Source organism: Diadema setosum, chromosome 1 (assembly GCF_964275005.1).
Source record: "Diadema setosum chromosome 1, eeDiaSeto1, whole genome shotgun sequence".
NCBI classification, from domain to species: Eukaryota; Metazoa; Echinodermata; class Echinoidea; order Diadematoida; family Diadematidae; genus Diadema; species Diadema setosum.
This window is the reverse complement of record NC_092685.1, coordinates 47,283,454-47,304,101: the sequence shown is the minus strand read 5'-3', so window position 1 is coordinate 47,304,101 and position 20,648 is coordinate 47,283,454. Positions and strand designations below refer to the sequence as shown.

At 38.4% G+C, this 20,648-nt stretch overlaps 1 protein-coding gene across 1 annotated transcript; it reads left to right on the top strand.

Moving 5' to 3' along the window:
* Positions 1 to 2,354: 2,354 nt before the first annotated feature.
* On the top strand, positions 2,355 to 19,468 carry LOC140236602 (DDB1- and CUL4-associated factor 4-like). The gene is made up of 15 exons (XM_072316527.1): positions 2,355 to 2,485; positions 5,878 to 6,398; positions 7,518 to 7,682; positions 8,388 to 8,479; positions 9,190 to 9,301; positions 9,683 to 9,738; positions 10,572 to 10,680; positions 11,500 to 11,552; positions 12,405 to 12,466; positions 13,326 to 13,427; positions 14,029 to 14,129; positions 15,806 to 15,979; positions 17,052 to 17,166; positions 17,980 to 18,189; positions 18,736 to 19,468. Exons 2-14 carry the CDS (start codon positions 5,895 to 5,897, stop codon positions 18,168 to 18,170), a joined length of 1,836 nt encoding a protein of 611 aa, XP_072172628.1. The 5' UTR covers positions 2,355 to 2,485; positions 5,878 to 5,894; the 3' UTR covers positions 18,171 to 18,189; positions 18,736 to 19,468.
* The last annotated feature ends 1,180 nt before the right edge of the window (positions 19,469 to 20,648 follow it).

The window sequence follows — 20,648 nt, the reverse complement described above, 5'->3', positions numbered from 1 at the left end:
CGGAATAAACGAAGAGAAACTTTTCAATGGTTAAGGCAGTTTTGTTTATAGGATCAACGAATAGTCAGTCGATATTATGAAGTCAATAGAAAATGATACTGCAGTATCATATTCAACAAGGTGTAAATATAGATACAGATATAACAAGAAAATAAAGAAGCAGCAAACTGAAGGTAGATCCACCAAAAATAATGATACATATTATGTTACTCTTGGATCATGTAACATGTTAAACTGAGTGTAACAGGGTCATGATAGTGATAGAAGAGAATGAAAAGAAGACATAGAAATAAGCGCGCTCACTATAACACACATGCACATAATCCAGTGTCACTGACTGTAGAAAATATGCGAAGAGTAAGTCAATTAGGGTAGTGGCCGAGTCACGCCAATCCAAATCTAAACAAAAAGACATAGCATCCGAATAAAAAATCAATTTCATTGATCCGCACATTTTACCTGGCCAAGTGAATCGTCAACAAGTCTATAGATGGCGCTCTCGATAAATGTATCTTGAGTCAAGGTGGAGCGCTCGAGAAGTTGTTGCTATCTGTTATTCAGTCTATCAGACTGTACGCCCCTAGTACCTCCTTGCTGTAACTCGATCGACACCTTATCGGTGATTGTAATTGTTTCTGCATTCTCATTTAGTGATGTGACAAATAAAGAAACAAAGATGTTGTACAAGACATTTAGTGAGAAAATGGGAAAAGTTCAGTGAGTTTGAGAGAGAGAGGGAGAGTGAGGGGGAAAGTGAGAAAGAAGGGGCGAGACAGTGAGAGAAACTGGAAGAAAATTGAGAGAGAAAAAAAAGAAGAAGATATACATCCAATCAGCCATGTTCATATTGCCATGTATATAACTTAAATCGATGTCATTGGTGCACTCGTGTAATAAATGTCTGCATTTTATCACACATTGTGTGTGTACGTTTTAATTGTTCTCAATGTGTATTTCTTTCACATCTGTTTACGTATTCTTTGACATCATCTTTTTTTGTGTACTCGTTTTGTATATACATTAAAAAGAATGTATAGGTTCATCAACGTGCGGAATGAAAATTGGGGAAAAATAGTGTAGGGGCCTACAGGAAAAAAGTTTGTGTGTGTGTGTGTGTGAGTGTGCGTGCGTGTGTGTGTGCCAGTGTGTGTGTGTGTGTGTGTGTGTGTGTGTGTGTGTGTGTGTGTGTGTGCGTGTGTACGGATATATGCCAAAGAGATAACCTATGAAATCTCTTTGGTGTATGACATACGCATTTGAGTCTGTACTTTTGTGTAGGTATAAATCTGTAGGGGCCGACATGAAATCCTTTCTTTGCATTAAAAAAAAAAAAAAAAGACATTATGGTATCAAGCGTCATAAGTAAATGGAATATTAGCTGTCATTTTTATATTCATCCATTATATGAATATGATGCAATTCAATTCAAATTTATATTCATGTAAAAAAAAAGAACATAACATACATTTCACCTTAAAAAAGACCAACAGAATCCAAATTACTTACTCACTTGGGTATACTTGGGTAAATATAAAATTAAGGGAATGTAAACACTGCAATAGTGCAATATTATAATGATGAATGATTCCAATAAAGAATACCAAGTACATGTCCTTGTTGGTTATATTGCCTATGATTGTCTTGAAAGACATTTGTATAAATGTAATGGAGTAATGTAACCTAAGTAAGTGAGGGGACCTCACTATACAAGTTCGCTTTTTAGCAGCCCCTCAATTTTCATTAATTCCATCAAGTCCTTCTTCTTCTTCTTCTAGTATAGTACAGTCCACCATGAGGTGTATCAGCGTACTGATAAGTCCTTCATGAAACAAGATGGATTTCTACTGATCATGTGACATTATATGTTGCAAGAATGTACCGTCATTTTGACGTTTGTTTTACCCATATATATTGTTTGGAAATGAAAATAAAACAGGAATAATAATAATTAAAAATAAAACATGTGTCACTTGTGCCCAGACCTTTTTTATTATTTCTTTTAAAATATTGTACCCCTCCCTTTTTTCTCTCTCTCTTCCCCCCTTTTTTTTACAGTATTCTTATGCCAATTGTGATTTCTAATCTTTTTTTTTTAGATATCTATAATGTAACTGTTAAATATGAAAATCAGTAAAGACATACAAAAAAAATACCAAGTAGGTAAGCAAGGCCTATATATTAGGCCTACCATATTTTATTTCATCAAGCTGTGGAATATTTTGTGTGTGTGCGTTATCTTATTCGTCCGTCCGTTTTTCGTATTACTAGCTTTATAAATCGTAGTTTTAAATTTAGAAAGTGTTTGTGTGTGTGTGTGTGTGTGTGTGTGGGGGGGGGGGGGGGGGGGGAGTGGTTGGAGGAGAAACCCTACCGTGGGAGTACGAGTACGAACATCTTAATCATCACGCACGGAATGGAGAGAACATTTGTACGTCTGAGCGTGTAAGACTAAGCTCTGCAGAGATTGAAACAATCAGACTTTTCGGTAAGCACAGACAACTCTCTTAAGCACTTTTACCTGGTTGATTGCCATAACTTTATGTTCTTGGCATTTTACGGCCACTACATCGGTGTCGAGACTAGTTTGTAATCTGCAACTGGTAATCAGTTAGTTTGTAACATAACTCCGTCCAATGTATTTTATGCCCAAGAAAGTGCAATAGTATTCTTTGGTCCCATACGTAGTATTCTGTGTTACTCAGCTCAGACATTGTCCATCTCTGCTCATTTTTGTGATTTAGTCTAACGCTAACGGTGGTAAGCACTATTTGGGCACCCGTCCCGCTTCATCATGAATATTCATCAGGCAGTAAGATACTGTACTAGTAAATGGCAGAACGCTGGATACGTGCCTTAGAATGTAAAAACGTATCGCCGGGAAATATAAAAATCTCGAAAAATTGCATCAACGCCAACAGGGAATGTTAAAGGGTGTGTACAGTTCTGGTTGATGTGAGGATTTAGCTTTTAACGTTTTGCGAGATATTCAGAAACCACTCTATGAGATGTCAAAAGGCATGCAGTTCTAAGGGGTATCAAAAGTTTCTTCGATGAAAATCGGTTTTGAAATGGCTGAGATATCCAAAAACAAGGTGAAACAAAGAGATCCTAATAAAGTTGTGGCATGTCGCCTTTTATTATTAGCACTTTTTTGGATATCTCAGCCATTTGAAAACCAATTTTCATCAAATAAACGTTGAATCCTTCTTAAAATTACATGCTCTTTCATATTTCATATGAGGCTTTTCATTATCTCACTTAGGAATGTTCAAAACATGAATCCCCACCTCAACCAGTACTGTACAGTCCCTTTAAAACGTCTCACCGGGAGATGGAAAAATGTTCAGTTTTGTTTGCTGGGAAATGTAAAAACGCTGCCGGGAAATGTAAAAATTATGTATTTCCACGGTATTATGGATACATGAAGATGATGAATATTCATGATGAAGCGGGACGGGTGTCCAAATAGTGCTTACATGTACCTCTAACGAACGGTTGGCAAAATCGTGAAATCGGCCCCACCGCAGTGCACGTGCACCAGTGCGCGTGCACCAGTGCACAGTGCTTTAGCAAGCAAGGTTAGGTTAGGGTTGGGGTTTAGGGTTAGGTAGGTTTGTATTTATGGTTAAATTGGCTGTTAAATTAGTCGAGGGACATTACTTGGGGAGTCCTTCGGAGAATAAAAAGTCGAAGACCAAAGAAAAAAAAAAACGGGAGAAAGGGAGGACGAAAGATGCTATGCTGTAGAAATTGGCCCCACCGCTGTATCAATCTCGTATAAACGCCGTTTGGTGGGGCTGCATTCACGAGTATTATACTATGGAAGAAAGCCCCACCGCCATGCTTATCTAGCGATGAACGCCACACGGTGGGGCTGAATTAATAATAATAATAATAATAATAAGGTCTTATTTATCCAGGGTAGCCTCTTCAGTGTTGCCACTGCTCTACCAGAGGGCCCTGCCATTATTGTTACACCAGCGTTGCCAGGTCCCCATTTATACACCTGGGTCGAGAGGGACAATTGTGGGTAAAACATCTTGCCCAAGGACGTAAGCACTGGGCGGGAATCGAACCCGGGTTCTCCGATCGGGAGTCGGGCGTCTTATCCACTATGCCACAGCGCCCCCACAAGTATAAACAGGCGAGCCGCTGTAGTATTAGTACGGACACGCAGTGGTGGGGCCTATTTCACGAGTATGCCTAACGGTTAGTCTAGAAGAGCTTCTAGACATCAAGAGTACACATTGTGCAGACTCAATTCTAGAGGTAGTACCTAGACAAAAAATACTAGTGTCTAGTTGTTGTCTTTTTTTCTAAGTATTAAAGCTCTTAGTTTGTAGATTATCAAATAAAGTGTACCTTGCTTAGGAGAGAGAGAGAGAGACCAAAAAAAAAAAACAAAACAAAACAAAAACCCACAACAAAAACAAAACATGATGATAACTCATTTAGCAATCCTCTGCTGGAACCTTGTTCTTAAATTGGTTTTTAATATTAAATTTTATGTTTGATAGAGGGGTCTCATTGTTAATATGGTTATGATGAGTTGGCCTTGTTGAGGGGATATGACATGTTTTGATGGAAACAGAATTGCATTGCCTGAGTCAAAAGCCAGGGCAATAAGTATGATTCCAGTGAGTATCCTCCCAAAATAGCCAGTCCATATTATCATTACTATGAATTATGCAACCAAATCAGACATTTAGTATTGAGTGAACATCAAAATATTGACAGTGAAATGCAGTTGTAGGTCTAGTACTATCATACATGTTATTAACTTGCATTTCAAAGAGGGAAAAACAGACATTAGGGCAACTTGTTATCTTTGGATGCACTGGTACGACTAGTATAGCCAGCTCTTGCTAAATGTGCGAAAGCTTGCCAAGTGCATGAACGATTGCCAAGTACAATGCGCAAACTCTTTTGGTACAAGTGGGCAATAGCATGTTTACAGCATATCCAACTTCCCTGAATGTCGGCTCTACCTTATTGCCCGCTATTTTACACACATTTTGCCATTGACCTTCCAGAGCAGTCAATAACAAAATTATTCACAGGTCAATAAGGATGATGATCAGAACTCAGGTAATACATAATTGAAGTTGCCCTACTTTGATGTCTGGTAGTGATAAAGTTGATAATGATATATGCTTAGTAGATCTGGAAGGTTTTCAAGAGTCAAACCATTGTTTTATTATTATAATTTTTTATCACCTTGGACCTCTAATGATAGTTTTGATGATGACAGCCTGTTCTTGTTATATTATCATTTTATCAGTATGATGATACAGTTGTTTTGTAAACGATAATCATTTTTACCTGGTAGTAATGTTATTACAGTTGAACCTCTCTTATCCGGCCTCCCTTTATCCGGATCTCTCTATTATACGGACGCAATCTCGCCATGATTTTTTTTTAATAATTACAGGAGGAAAGGGGGATTCCCAACTCCTTGACAACTCCTACCCAAACACACATGAATTACATATTACTTCCAACATGATTAACATACATTACATCAAATTTCCTTCCAAATTGCTTACCTCCAGACATTTCAACATCCCCAAACATCCCCAAATGTAACAATGAAAAGGTTGCAGTATACACATTACTACATGTGGTACTACAATGGGCTACATCAGTACATGTGTATGTATATACAGTTACATGTATAAAGCATTGATTCTCCCGTATCCGGCCAAATCCCTTATCCGGATGAGCCCCGGTCCCGACTTGTCCGGATACGAGAGGTTCATCTGTAGTTGTTTAATAGTAGACCATGGGTCATACAATATAGTACAAGTGGTGACATTTTTTATATTTTTTGTTTGATTAGGTGTATTCATGTTTTAATTGTCACTTTCTTGGCTGCAGATGTCACAAACTGAATCATGTCAGGAGGTACCAAGTGGCAGCGATGGAAGAAGAAAAAGATGACTTCATCCACTTCTAGTGAATTGAGAGGAGGAACATTGGCCACAGGAAAATGTAGTCCGGGTTCACAATCAGCAGGGTCTACAGCAATGCAATCATCGTCAGCATCTCGACAGTTATCATCTGTATCATCATCGCCATCATCATCATTATCTCCTTCATCTTCATCATTACCGTCATCGTCAACGTCTGGACCGTCCAAGGCACATCCACAGAGCTCTTCATTTCATTCCAAGAAAAGAAAGAAATCGAGAATGAAAGATTCTGCAAGTCATTTCCCTGGCTCCACCAATCGCCCTCAATCCATGATGCCAACTAATGAGCATCTGAAAAGAACAATACCCAGCAGCAGTGACTCTGTAGATAATGAGACCAGTTTGAGAACTCATAATGTCTCTAGTGTGAATGAAGCTTCCTGTTCTGATGGAAGAAATATCACTCCCAAGAAGTCTCCACCTGATATCCTTTTTACTGTGTCATAATGACCTGAATGTAACCACTGAGAAGTTTGTAAAAGTCTAGAGAGCTGAGAGGAGCTGTTTCATTTCACATTTAATATGGGGATGGGCATAAAGAACAGTATGAGCATTAATCAAAATGACCTCATTGTACTGTGTTAAAGAATTTACTTATTGATTTAAACTGAGTTCATCTTGTTTTATGAGGATTACTCATGTTATTTTCTGAGGATTTCAAGATGACGTGAGATATCTTCATGAAATGTGGTTTAATGTGTAGCTATAAGTACTTCATGGTATGGATTTTCAGCCAATTTTTGTCAAAATTTGACATTTCTAATTTCAGCCCATAATTTCACAAGTATTTTGATTGACACAATCAAACTTAATTCTACTGTAAATCGTAACAGGGCAATTTCCATATAAAATGTTAGGGTCAGGTTCAATATCACAAATGAACCACAGCCTCACAAACATGTTCTGCAAGATTCTGTGAAACTCGGTACACAATGCCATGAAAGTAAATTTAAGATGATGTTTGATTGGTTTAAAGTGATGGGTCAAGGACCAGTGATTTTATTAGTGGTGTAATTAGAACATTTGTGAAACAGCTGTAGAAATAGTTGGCAAAATTCAACCAAACATAACAATTTGAGAGGAGGAGTTGAGTTGACAAGATTACCTGAAAGAATTTGGGCTTGCCATCTCAAAGATTAAATGATTGTTATGATAGTTTATAGCCCCTGGTGAATTAGAATGGTAAAATTGCACAAAATCAAATGTTAAAGGTCAAGCCAAGAAGGCAGACCTTATGCAAGTCTGTGTTGCAGAATGTTTTTCTTGTTCTGTAAAATTATATTTTTTGTTATATGACAATCTGATGGAATCTAGTTGTAGTTTGTGTGACTATTTCCTCGTGGCTAGATCAGTCACACTAGAAATACTGCAAGCAGAAATATTACCGATTTATAGGGTTCTTGTCTCCAATCTTCACACTTGAAATAGTGCAGAAAGAAATATTGCTGATGAGATAGGGTTCTTGTATCCAATTTAGTGATCAATGTAGCAGTGTGATCTAAAAGACAGTTTTTATCAAACCTTCCTTGACAAGTATGAAAACATCTCCCAGGGTTCTACTATGATGAAGAAAAGAAGAGATACTTTCGCATCCTTCCAGGCCACAACAATGTCAATGCTGTAACACCAGAAACAATCCGTCAAAAGGAAGCGGAAAAGAAAAGGGCCAAGATTCTTGAACAGAAAGCATCGTCGCATCTTGTTGACAGGGTAAATGGCATTTTAACAGCGCCAATGTTTATAGATGCATACTTCGGTCTGGATGGACTAAATGTTACTGAAGCGTTATGTGTGTCGATGCATAAGTGTGCTGACATTTAATTTCAGTGAGCATACATTCACAAGGATCTGCTTTTTCAGGGGCGGATCCAGGAATTCCGTAAAGAGGAGGCGCGTTTACAAAATTAAAGGGGGGCGCATGCACCCCTCCCCCTATTTTTTTCTCTTTATTTCTTTTGTTTCAACAAAAAATAAAGGGGGGCGTGCGCCGGTTGCGGTCCTCCCTGGATCCGCCACTGTTTTTTGTTGTATTTGGATGGTAAGATGTTCCTTGACTCATCCAGCTCCAGTGATGAGTTACACTACATTGACTTAACTCTGAATACCTTTCCTTGAAAGATAGGTAGGACACGTTCTTCTAACAGAACGAGTTTGAGCCTAAGCTTATTCTTTGAGGGCGGGATGTATAATTTGTATATGTTGCATATACTTGTATATTTTTGATGCAGTACATGCAATGCGAAGCAATTGCATCTAGGTAAATTCAATTTTATATGATGCTGGCACTCATCTCTGCTTTCAAATGATGGAGATATTGTATAATTACAATGCACTGTTTTTAATTTTGTTTTTCTTGGTACTAAGTACGGAATGCACTTGAATTCATGATTATCTTAATTTCATTTACTTTCTCAGTCACCCCATGGTAAGAGAGTCCCCCCAAAGTCAATGCTGCAATATTTCACAAGTAAACAGAAAGGGACCATCTCCTTGGCTCATTACCAGAGGTAAGTTTGCATTGTTTCATGGAATAATTCATAAACATAGTAATAATAATAATAAAAAAATTGTGCCACATTGGCCCGAATTCACAAAGGTGGTACAATTGAAACCATGGTTTAGACCATGGTTTATGCAAATTCCTTCTGTGTAAATATGATTGACAGATTGCGTACGCCAACAGACGGCGTCCAGTAGCAAACGCACATTGATATGTGCATGTCAAAGGTACGCCTATGTCACAATAATTTTAGAGCATGGTACAAATTTTGTGCAATGGTCTAAACCACCTTCATGAATTTAGGCCATCAAGTCTAGACGTTTTACCTGTAGTAAGGTTTTAGTCAAGACTGACTCACTTGCGAGAACTCTTCTGAAGGAGTATCTCAGTGAGTTTTAGACAAGTAATTTCTAAAATACGTGGAATTTGAAACTGCAAATTTCTTTGGGAGGGCCCTTCAAGATAAGCTGTGTGTATCCTAGCTTATCACAAGAGAAAGATGCAGCTTAAAGAAAGATTAATCTTGAAAGTATCGGAAAGGGGAAAAGAGCCATGTGTCATACTCTGTGACAAATACACTGTAAATTACAAGTTCTTTAATTTCATTACTATGACATTTTTATCAAAGTCAGTGGTCGAGATTGAAGATATACAATTAAAAAAAAAGTTAATAGAGAAGTCTTTTGTAACACTTTAATGTGTTTCTTTATTTCCAAGGCTGGCCAGGGAGAATGCTGTGAAACACATGGAAGTGAAGCCCACATCAGAAGTTACTCCATTTCCAGACAGATATTTTGATGGCGAGTCTGGTTACATTTCTCGTCTTGAAGTAAGAACACTCTGTTGGCCTTTGTGCTGTTCCCAAGTATCATACAGAATGTGGAATCCATTGATATTCCCCTTTTACTTTAATCAAATTATGGCTAATCAACTTGGTTGTCATTGAACAATTTTGCTACAAAATGACAGATGTAATATTACTGATCACCAAAGGAATGTACATTATTTATTTATTTACATGTATTTATTTAATGAGCAGGTTGTGGTTAAATTAGATCTTTACTAATGTTTATATGTCATATGATGCTCAGGCTTTCTTGTTGCATTGAATACTGAAGAGCATGTAACAGCATTGATTTTTTTTTTTTTTTAATGTGGATAAAGACTGTGCCAAATTTAAAGTTTACTCATCTCTGATTTTTCTCAACAGCTGGACAAAAAGCAAAAGCATGTTCTTATGGTGATTTCTGATGATTACTTGAGCAGGTAAGAGACTGCTGTATATCAAATAGGTCAAGAAAACTTTTTGTCAAGCTGAATTTTTGTTACAAATACTAGCGCCTATATTGGAGCATATCATGAAGTATTTGGTGTAATATGCAAGAATACAGTCAAACCTGTCTATAGCAACCACCCAAGGGAGACGGAAAAAGTGGCTGTTATAGACAGGTGGCCGCTATAGACAGGTAATCCAACTTTGTGTGCATTGCTTACATGTACGTATCATCGTTGTATCCTTACATGTACATGTATGTGTGTACATATGAAATCACCGTGTGTTTCATGCATTAATATGGCGGTGTATATGAAATTGTTGCACAGCAGTATGTGTATTGTCTTGAAGAAAGCTTAACACTAGTGCATTATCATGACTGAATGAGGGATGAATGCAGCGGTGGCGATCACTGAACGTTGCCCGCACGACTACAAAGCAGAAAAACACGCTAAATTACCGGCTCGGCTACGGCTCCATTGGGTTTTTGGCTGCTATAGACAGGTTAAAATCTACCGCGGGAAACAAAATTTGTGGCCGCTGGCCGCGTTAGACAGGTGGCCGCTATACACAGGGTCTTTAACAGGGCTTTTCTCTCGGGGGGATTTTTCAGTGGCCGCTACAGACAGGTGGCCGCTAAGGCAGGTTTGACTGTACATCTAAATCATCACTGTCTTGATATTATGTTGTGCAGAGATAAGTTATTCATAACTGAAGAATTTATATTTGCTTTTTGTGTGTTTGAATGTGTATGTGATTATGTGTAGGTAGAACCTGTGTCACATGCATTTATTTATTTTTTTTTTTCATACGTCTCACTTACTAGGCTGTGGCAGGGTGAGATCGTTTGTGTGCCAAATCCTCAGACAGAAAGGGAAGAACTAACCATTGCAAACTGGACAACCGTCAATATATTGACTACACGCAACTGCATGGTAAGGTCAATGTGGTGTCCTCTTCGAAATACTTTAAAGGCCTATGTCATATACATGTTGCTTCCAAAGTTACTCTATCTTACAGGTATTCTCACTTGTCATGTTTGGATATATTATATTGGTTTTTATTTGGTGTCCATGGCAATATGGCTATGTGGGTACTTTTTAGAAGACCAGATTCGGTTTAGATTTTACCACCCTGATGTGAACACGAACTTATGTAGATTTGGGTGCAAAGGACATCAAAATATTGAGGTATGTTTCATTAATGTGTAGAGAATGTGAAGGGAAAGTTAAACATGGCATAAATGTCTGACATAATTTTTAGGATGTATATTTGTATACATTGATTGTTCAGTTTCTCATCCTGATTCAGTATGTGTCTTACCAGCTTCATTTGATTTTAGCAGTATAATGCCAACTGTCCTATTATACGCATTTTGTTTATATAAGGTACTTTTTTTTTTCAAAGTTCTAATATGTAATTTCAGAGTAAATTCTCCTCTATCTTGTCTTTCTCTTTTCTTCTTCTCTTCCTCTTATTAATCCTCCTCTTCCCCTCCTTCTCCTCCTCCTTCTCCTCCTTCTCCTCCTCCTCCTCCTCCTCCTCCTCCTCCTCCTCCTCCTCCTCCTCCTCCTCCTTCTCCTCCTCCTCCTCCTCCTCCTCCTCCTCCTCCTCCTCCTCCTCCTCCTCCTCCTCCTCTTTCTCCTCCTTCTCCCTCTTCATCCTCCATCACTTCATAATCTGCTTGAGAAACATTCTGCTTTCCATTTTTGTGTGTAGTGTGATGTGTGTTTCTCCTCATGCTTTTCTTTCAGGTCACACATGCAAGTTGGGCTCAGATGGGTGATGGAAAGGATCTCTATGCTTTGTATCCTTGTAAATGAAAAATCCAGTCTTGATGGCCTGGTAGTCCTATTGTGAGAAGTGAGGTTGATATACTTGGGGAAAAAAGGAGCAGAGCAAAAACAGCTCCAAAAGGAAGGAACTATGACCTGAGTTTCTGACTTCGGCTTTAATCATGGCAAATGTTTGATATGAATATTGCATTGATGGAGGGTTATGTTCAAGATGTGTCCAGGGATCCATTCATCACAAGCAGATGAAGGTTTTGTGTTTGGACGTGGAGTTGTGTCTGTATTTGAATGACAGAAAATGACAGTCAAATTTGAATGACAGAAAGTCATACGACTTGATTCAAATGTCTTTTCAGTGTGCACATGCAAGGACTGGTTCTACTCCAATATTTCAGAAATACCACACAAAAGGTGTTCTGTGGTCTAAAAAGGCCAATGTGGTGTAAATCTATAAAATAGACAACAAAAGTCCCCAGATCCTCCATTCTGAGGCTTTCCAACTCAACTTTCAGTGTCGTTCTCAGCATAAAGCATTTCATCAAATCTATGTGAGTTCAATGATTGCCATTGCCAATATGTGTGTATAACGGTAATGGCGAGAAAATGCAAGTTCACACTTTACATTTCCTTCGAATACGTGCAAATCTAATAGTTATGAATCATACATTTTGTGAACAGAGAGAGTCCCTGCATGTTACAAGAATAGTCAAGAGAGATGAGGGTGGGGGGGGGGGGGAGAAGGCATATGTGTAAGGAGGGGAGAGAGAGAGAGAGTGGGGGAGAGGTAGAACAGAGAAAATGGCAAAGAATATTTCACAATAAAGTTTACAGCCTAGTTGATTCCTTAACCACTGTTATTGATTCAGATATGCAATATCAGGTGGGACCACAAGCTCTGTCCAGTTGTTCAAGTGTCCATCAGGAGAAGGTAAAATCTTGAATACCTTGCATAAATTGCATTGCCATTCTGACCTCCTGTGCACCTGTTTGAAAGGAACCAATAATGATGTGACCATGTGTGAAAGGAGTTAATTATATAAAGCAGTTTAATGTATTGTTATATTTCTATTCAATTATTTATCTCATCAATCCAACCTTGACATAGTTCACAAAATATATCTAATGGATATTTGGCTTTCAAATGTAGACTGTATGGAGAAATAAGGCCTCTTCACTTCCCTTTTGGATGATTGTATGATATGCCATTTTTTTAGACACTTTAATGTGCACTTTACCTTATTCCCAAATTGTTCTAAACAATGTATGTATTCAAGCTGAAACTACAGTTTGCAGGAAGGGATAATGTGAAGTCAAAACTTTGAAGGTCGTTGCGCAAGTCAAATTGTGTTTTTTTTTCCTCAAGGTTGTCTTTGGGAGTAAGGTGAACATGAAGCTTGCTAGATATTAATGTGATAAACTTGGATTATTTGATGAAAAATGTGTCTCATTGTCTCATTTAATCATTGTCATGTAATGTTTGAACAGTACAAATAGCATGCAGCGAAAGGTTGCCATTCAATTATGAGAGTGCAGACTAAAGCAGCAGTGGTTGTATCTATTTGATTTTATCTAAATTTTGAATTCAGGAAGTCATATACAAAATTTATATCATTAATCAATTAATCATTACCCAAGGACCATGAAATTGCTCCCTTAAAGACCTGACCATGCAAATAGTTGATCTGCGATACATCATATATCCTAGTGTTGTAATTCGATACTGCATAGTTGATGTTTGACGCCAGTGATGCACAGGTAACACCAATTTCTCCTTTAACTGATTGAAGATGGAATCAGCCACATCAGCTACCGGTATGAGAGCAACCATGAGATGGCTTGGACCTGTGCTTGGAGTAATAGCCCCACCCTGCCAGCACATCTCGCTATAGGTCAGAATCTTCTCAGAGAACTTCCAGCCGAGACATTGACTGTGACTTTGTTGGGGGTCACATGACCCTCACAGTTTGCCGTTTGGGAATTTAAGTGCTATTTCACACCTTGTTCAAGTTGGCTGGAGGAAATAGAATAGCCATTAGATGAACAGAATGGTTGAGTTCCACCGGTTGTGGACTACTGCAGGCCTATATGCCAAACATTTCACGAGGTTTTCATTTTCACGAATTTCGCAAGTCGGGTGCTATTCGCGAATTTAGAAATGCGCAAAAAATATTAATTTCATGCCGATATGAATGTGACGTGCACAAATATATTCTCTGTTCAGTACTGTACTCCACAATTGCAAAATTAACAACTCACGAAATTGGCAGGAAGTCCCGATTCGCAAAAAATAGACTCACAAAAACAAAAAGATGTTTTTGTAATTGTACCACCAGGATTTTGAAATGCAAATTTAGTCACAATGATAGTGACTCTTTTGGCAGACTCTTCTGAAATCTTTCTTTTAACGTAAAAAAAAAAAGTAATTTGATGACAGTTGTATATTTATGTCTGCTATTTTAACAAATTTGTTACATTCCTTCTCCTCTGTAGGTTCCACCAGAAAAGCCCTTGTTGTAGACACCCTTTCTGCCAGTAGACAGAAACTTCACACTTGCCACAGCGATGTGTTCTCTCAAGTGTTTTCCAGAAAAGTGAGTGACTGCACACACTGATATACCGTGCTGCCATTTCTGTGGATTCTTGCACACATCCAGTACGGTGTGAATCAACCGAAGTGCACTTTTATATACAGTACACTCCCACAATAACGAACACGGTTATAACGAAATTCCAGTTACAGCAAAGTAAAATTCAGGCTGCAACATTATCCGCTCTATGTCTTTTTTATTGTTTATTCGTTCGGTTATACATGTAAAGAAATGTTGATATAGCGAAAGAGAACTGCCGGTCCCGAGGACTTTGTTATAACGGGAGTCTACTGTATACAGTAAAGTCATGAGTAATGAGGAGCTGTTTTGTATTAAATGCTTTAATACATTGATGTCCCCTTACTGTTTTAGGACATATTGATTTCATAAATTGTAAATATCATTGACTGCAATAGAATGCTCAGTATCTGGTCTAGTGGTTGGTGGCTCCTTTTTGCTGCTTGAAATGCGTTCATTTATTGATTCAGTACTATCATAGATTGTCTTGGTATTTTTTTTATTTTTTTTTAATCGAATACACATCATTAATGCCTCTGTATTGTTGGGAAATGCACTGGTATACTTCTTCCACAACACATTGGATGATTTCAAGTTCGGTGCTAGTGCTAGTGATAGTGCTAGCCGCCAAATAACAGCGTTAAATCAAGCTCCAACACCGATGGTCAGATTAATGAGGCGATACCGATCAAAATTATCGATCACCAGCACTAGGTGTTGGAATCACAGCACCGCGAGCTCCGCGGGAGTTGCGCGACGAAAAAAGTGATTGTGCGTGATTACAGTCAAATATTAAAAGATGTAGCCAAAACTGCTTAGTTTAAGACACATAGTGAGGAAGACGGATTGAAATGCCACAAATTTCATCCATTCCCCAAAATACAACTATCTTCATTCTGCTCCCAGGCTCAGATTTATAAAGCCATGTCGAGAGTGTTCGTGTACATTACGTGGGCGACCACTGCATTAGCATAGACTTTGTATGTAAAACGTGCATCTATTATAGACATGAATATGAGTCTCGCACGGCAATGCTAACACCAGCACCGAACTTGAAATGACGAAAATGTTATGCCCTAGGGGCTAGTGTGAGTCAATGGCGAAAAAGCACGTAAATCGCTAACACAATCGGCGGAGCTCGGTTCCGCAAACGACATTCAACACCGAGCCCAGCACCAACTACCGGAAATATGTCATAATTTTGAGGTCAACTCCCAACACTGACATGATTTCAAGTTCGGTTTTATCGCCGGTGCTAGTGCTGAGATAGCACTAGCACTAGCACTAGCACTAGCACCGAACTTGAAATCATCCCATGTGTGCTCTTCACACATTCCACATGTTATGGGGCTGCACATTGTTACGCAAGCCCGTAGTTCTGTAGACATTGTGTATGTTAGGGTATAGATGACTTTTGTTACAATGAAGTCCTCAGGACTGGCAGTTTTTCTCATTTTATTTAAAAAAAGAAATGTTAGCCAATCAAATAAAGTATATGAAGAGAATCATGTAGATAATTTTTGGGACCTAAATTTTTGCATTTGCTTCAAACGCCTATGTCAATGATCAATACATGCTTGTACCGTGGTTGACGGCGGTGTAATCGTGTGGTTCAAACACATGTCGACGATACCACTATGGTCTCTTACCATGCCTTACAGAGTCCAGTGCTGTACAACGGTACGCGGCGTGGCGAGGTGCTCGGTGTGGACCTTAGAATCCCATCCCACAGCCACGTGGACATGACGGCAGTCCTGAGACACAACGTGTCGGTCTGCAGCATCCAGCTTCTCCGGGACGAAAACTACCTTGTGGCTGGTGACCTCGGTGGCGAGGTGAGAACTTCCTTTGGAGAAAGATGGCATTACTAGGGGTCAAATAACACTCGGTGATGTGCCTTGCATACATACACATCAAGTTTCTTGCCTTGGGGGTCTTTCTCATGCTAGCATGTCTGTGAAACTGTTTTCTCATGGCTTACAAAATAAACTCAAACACACACACACACACACACACACACACACACAAAGATTTCCAACCTCCAAAAAAGTCTCATTTGAGACAATAAGTATTTGTTGTTGTTGTTGTTGTTGGCATTTTTTTTTCTGTTCAGAATAAGCCAAAATATCACATTAAGTGGGCACCAGATTGCATGATTTATAGCACAAAAATGCTGAAGAAGCTTCAGTTTGTTCAGGTGGCACTGATGCACCACAAATTCTCACACCTAGCTACTCTCTGGCCTTGATACCTCATGGCATACTAGCCAGTTTTAAAGATTTATTTATCACTGTCAATATGGCTCCTGTTTCCAGAGTTTGTATTCAGGTAAGTCTTTAAGTTTTAAGTATGGAAATGGAGATGAGAAAATCTAGCCGATTCTAATCCATCACAATGTATACGGATCTCCTTGTTCATGAATTTGTTTTTACATATTAAGGACTAAGGAACCATTTGCACTGATTTTGACCCATGTTTTTGTGTTGGTGGAGCTCCAATATTTGGGCATGGCTATTGTGTCAGGCTACCCTATGTATGTGCAATTTGATTAGCAGAGAAGTACATTGTAATTATACGAGGAGTATTCAGATCAATTTCAGGGTTCAATTATGCAGTATTAAACAGGTCTAGCCAACCCTTCTGTATCCACTGAAGACACATGAAGTTCTTATTGCTCTCTGCCTAGTTAAATCTAAAATTTGTGCTGTGCATGTCATCATCAAACCTCCATTCTACTAACTCATCTAGACTTAGAGCTCTTAGCCTATGTCTCTGTGAGGCCATGTTAGATTAGATAGCATTTCACATGTATAACCCCCAATCCTGCATTTGGTGCCATGTCTTGTTTTCGATTTTGTTTTGTTATGTTTTTGTTATGTTTTTTTTTAATCTCTGCATGTAATCTAGATCAAGCTATGGGATGTCAGGAAGGGTTCTGTGGTGCAAGAGTTCAAAGGTCACCATAATGAAAACTACCACCTCCCTGTCATGGTAGACTTCACAGAGTCGATCCTTTATGCTGGTAAGTAACAGAAAACCTGTCTCTTGGTAATATCCGTCTGAGAACATTAGACAAGAGTGAGTGTGTTTTTTGTTTATTGTTTGTTTGTTTTTGTTCTCTCCATAATTAATGTGTCTTCGATTATGTAGTGGTGTCGTTATCATTATTTTTTTTGACATTGGAAAGCAGGTACAATAAATGAAGTAGGAGGTATGCAGATAGAAATACAATGTCCATATTAAAGTCCACACATGTCAGTCTTGCTTGCCTGGGTGTGAAAAAAATGTTAAGAAAGTAACTAATGTGCATGGAATTCTATCCCCAAACCCAGGTTTAATGGTGTGATATTCAGATAATGTATACATATTCAGAAAATGTATAGTAACATTAATTACAATGAGGATTGAACCAGGGAATAGGTACACAATCATAGCACGTCTTCCCTTTTCAGACCTGGAAGTTCTGAAATCATAATCCATATTCTATAGGCCTCAACTGATATATCACTACAGTGATAAAAATGATACAAGTGGGTAGAAAGAAAAAAATCAAAGAGAGAGGAAAAGAGAGAGGAATATTCAGAATGACTCTAATGATGCCCATATTTTCGTCCTATAATTTCTGTGTTTAATCTTTAATCTGAGACTCCAATGAAACATGCCAATGTCATTCTAAAGAAATTTCTGAATGTACCATATAAAGTCTGAAATGCACTGTATGGAAACTAGCTATTAATATTATTTCTATTATCACTCTAATTTTCAAAGTGTGGATTACGCATTTGTTTATTTGTTTGAAATCTGTTTCCATTTTGTTGTGATGTGTGTCGTATAGTTGGACAAGACAAGTACACCAGGTTCTGGAGTCTGAAGACGGGTGAACTTCTACACACCATACCTTGTCCCTCTGCCTGCCAGGATGACCACCCCCCTGCTGCAATCTACTCCCAGAAGTACAGTTGCCAGGGACGACCGGGACTCTTCCTTGGTCAGGAAAGGCAGATTCAGTGGTATCCCATGAGATAGCCCCGTGATCAGGAATGTTGTAGGTTGCTTTGCTATTGAGGAGTGTTTGGGGGTGGGGTATGATGTGAGACTTGAGGAAGTACTGTGAAATATTGCGTGCGTGGAGATGACTGGAAGGTTTGCAAATTAGGAACAAACTGTATAGGCAGTTCCTGTTACAATGCAGTTCTTGGTACCTGCAGGTTTCTTGTTTTGGGGATTTTTTTTTCTAATTCGTTATATCAAAACATTGTTACAGCAGAATAATGAAGTATATAATGATTTGAATTATAATTAACAATTCTAGGACCTGAATTTTTAGTTTATTGTAACAAAGTTTGCTACAAGCTTGTATGTTATAATGGGAATACACTGTAAAATGTAACTAATGTGGAAAATAACTTTTGTAGAGCATACTACAGAGATATAATTCTCTCTTTGAAAGTAGAGCATCTGCTTAACATCCAACATGTGCGCAAAGTTTGAGTTACCACATTCAAAGAGCCTGTTACGTGTACTAGTCATGTTAAAGACATCATCACAATTTGTTGGAAATATCCTCTGTCTTTGTCTTTTGCTCTCATAGTTGTCAGTCCATGCAGAAGTGGAACACAGGAATGCTACTGGGATGCTCCATTGTTATTTAATTCAACAGACAAACTCATTGCACATCCAGTCTAAAATAGCCCAAAGCTCTTCAACATTAAAATTTGTACTGTACTGGCTATATATTTGTCTTTCTGGGTCTGTAAATTTACCTGTATCAGTCAGGGTACTTCATACTGCCTTAGAATATGAATTTTATATGGTTGCTGCAAATTTTTAGCAAATTTGAAGAAATGTGATGAAGTTAGGCTAATAATTGTCTGATACTCTTGTAATATGATGGTGTATACAGATGTTAGATGTCCTTGTTACACACGACCATGATATCAGTGTGCGAGAAAAATGTTTTGTTCCCCGTAATACAAAAATATGGTTTTTCATCAATCTGTCTGAAAAACAAAGGGTTTTTACCAGGGATGTGTGATATTCAACAAAACAACAATGTCTTTGACAAATTTTTTAGAGAGCCTTGAAAATGTACCTGTGTAGAAGATGTGAACTTCTTATCTTATTCAGACTGCAATGTTGCAGTTGCATGACCAGGAACTATCCCAGAAGAAAAAGAAGACAGATCTGCCAAATTTCCACCCCCCCCCCCCCCACACACACACACACGCATGATTTGTTTATCTATTACACCGATCTGAAGGAGAGCAGCCAAATTTGTGAAGGAAATAAACATTACAAAGGATCCGGTTGATCCTGAAACCTGATCTCAAGTGTTGTTGTCTTGCCTGAGTTTACCTACTGGTTGCATTCTATGAATAACAGAGTCTTTCCCGATAATTGTGTGTCGAGGTCAAAAATCGCAGAAGTACTCTGTCCTTGAAAACATGGCATCAGTTTACCATGTCATGTCCACAGATATATATTTTTTCTAATTCGATCATACATCAACAAGTGCAGTGAATACTGAAAAAGAAAATATTTTTGTGCCTTGATATTGTAGCACCTTGGAGCCAATGGCCCCAGTGGCGTATCTAGGGAAACGGCGCCCGGGCAATCGCGAAAATTGTGCCCTAATTTCTGAAAAAGTGTTCAACCCCAACCCCATCCCGGTAGGGACTTTAGACAAGGTCCATGATCAAGGGTGATTTAAATGTAATGAATTTTGATAAATTTTGGTGAGCGAGCCGAAAATTTTTGTATGTCAGCTTACAAAACATGGAATTCTTGTCATTTTTTGCTTATCCAATCTTACAATTCTAATCAAGATGTAGTGATGGCCTTATAGGTAACGATTTATGCCAACAAACTGAGGACTTTAAAAAAGTACTCTAAATTAGTACGCGCGAGTGAGCCGAAATTTTTATATTTCCACACATCATCACGTTTTGTTCTTATCTCTCTTTTTTTTTTTTTTAATTTGGCGAGCGAGCGTAGCGAGCGAGCCGATTTTTTCCTTTTTTTTTGTATTTCAGCTTACAAAACATGGAATTCTTGTCATTTTTTGCTTATTAAATCTTGCAATATTCTACTCAAGATTTAGTGACGACCTTATAGATAACGATTTATACCAACAAACTTAGGACTAAATATAATACTCTAAAATTAATTAGTACGAGCGAGTGAGCCAAAATTTGTGTATTTCCGTGTCATCATTACGTTTTGTTCTTATCTTTTTTGATTTGTTTGTTTTTTTGGCCCCCCCCCCCCCGTATGTTCGAAACCGTTGGCGTCCTTTTGATCTAATCGGCGATCGCTTCAGAACGAATGAAATTGCAGCCGCTGCTCCGTGTAACATTTTTCCTGCTAAATATAAAATGACATGTGTGAACACAATAGACATTGTCATTTTGTCCGCGTCATCATCACGTTTTGTTCTTACCTTCTTTTTTTATGTAAATTTTGGCGAGCGAGCCGAAAATTTTTGTATTTCAGCTGACAGAACAT

What these genes read in the sequence shown, in the direction of transcription:
- LOC140236602 (XM_072316527.1), top strand. Translation starts at nt 5,895, where the DNA reads ATGTCAGGAGGTACCAAGTGGCAGCGATGGAAGAAGAAAAAGATGACT. An exon ending in CGTCGCATCTTGTTGACAGG is followed by an intron (nt 7,683 to 8,387) that starts GTAAATGGCATT and finishes TTACTTTCTCAG; the next exon opens with TCACCCCATGGTAAGAGAGT. An exon ending in GGAAAGGATCTCTATGCTTT is followed by an intron (nt 11,553 to 12,404) that starts GTATCCTTGTAA and finishes TTATTGATTCAG; the next exon opens with ATATGCAATATCAGGTGGGA.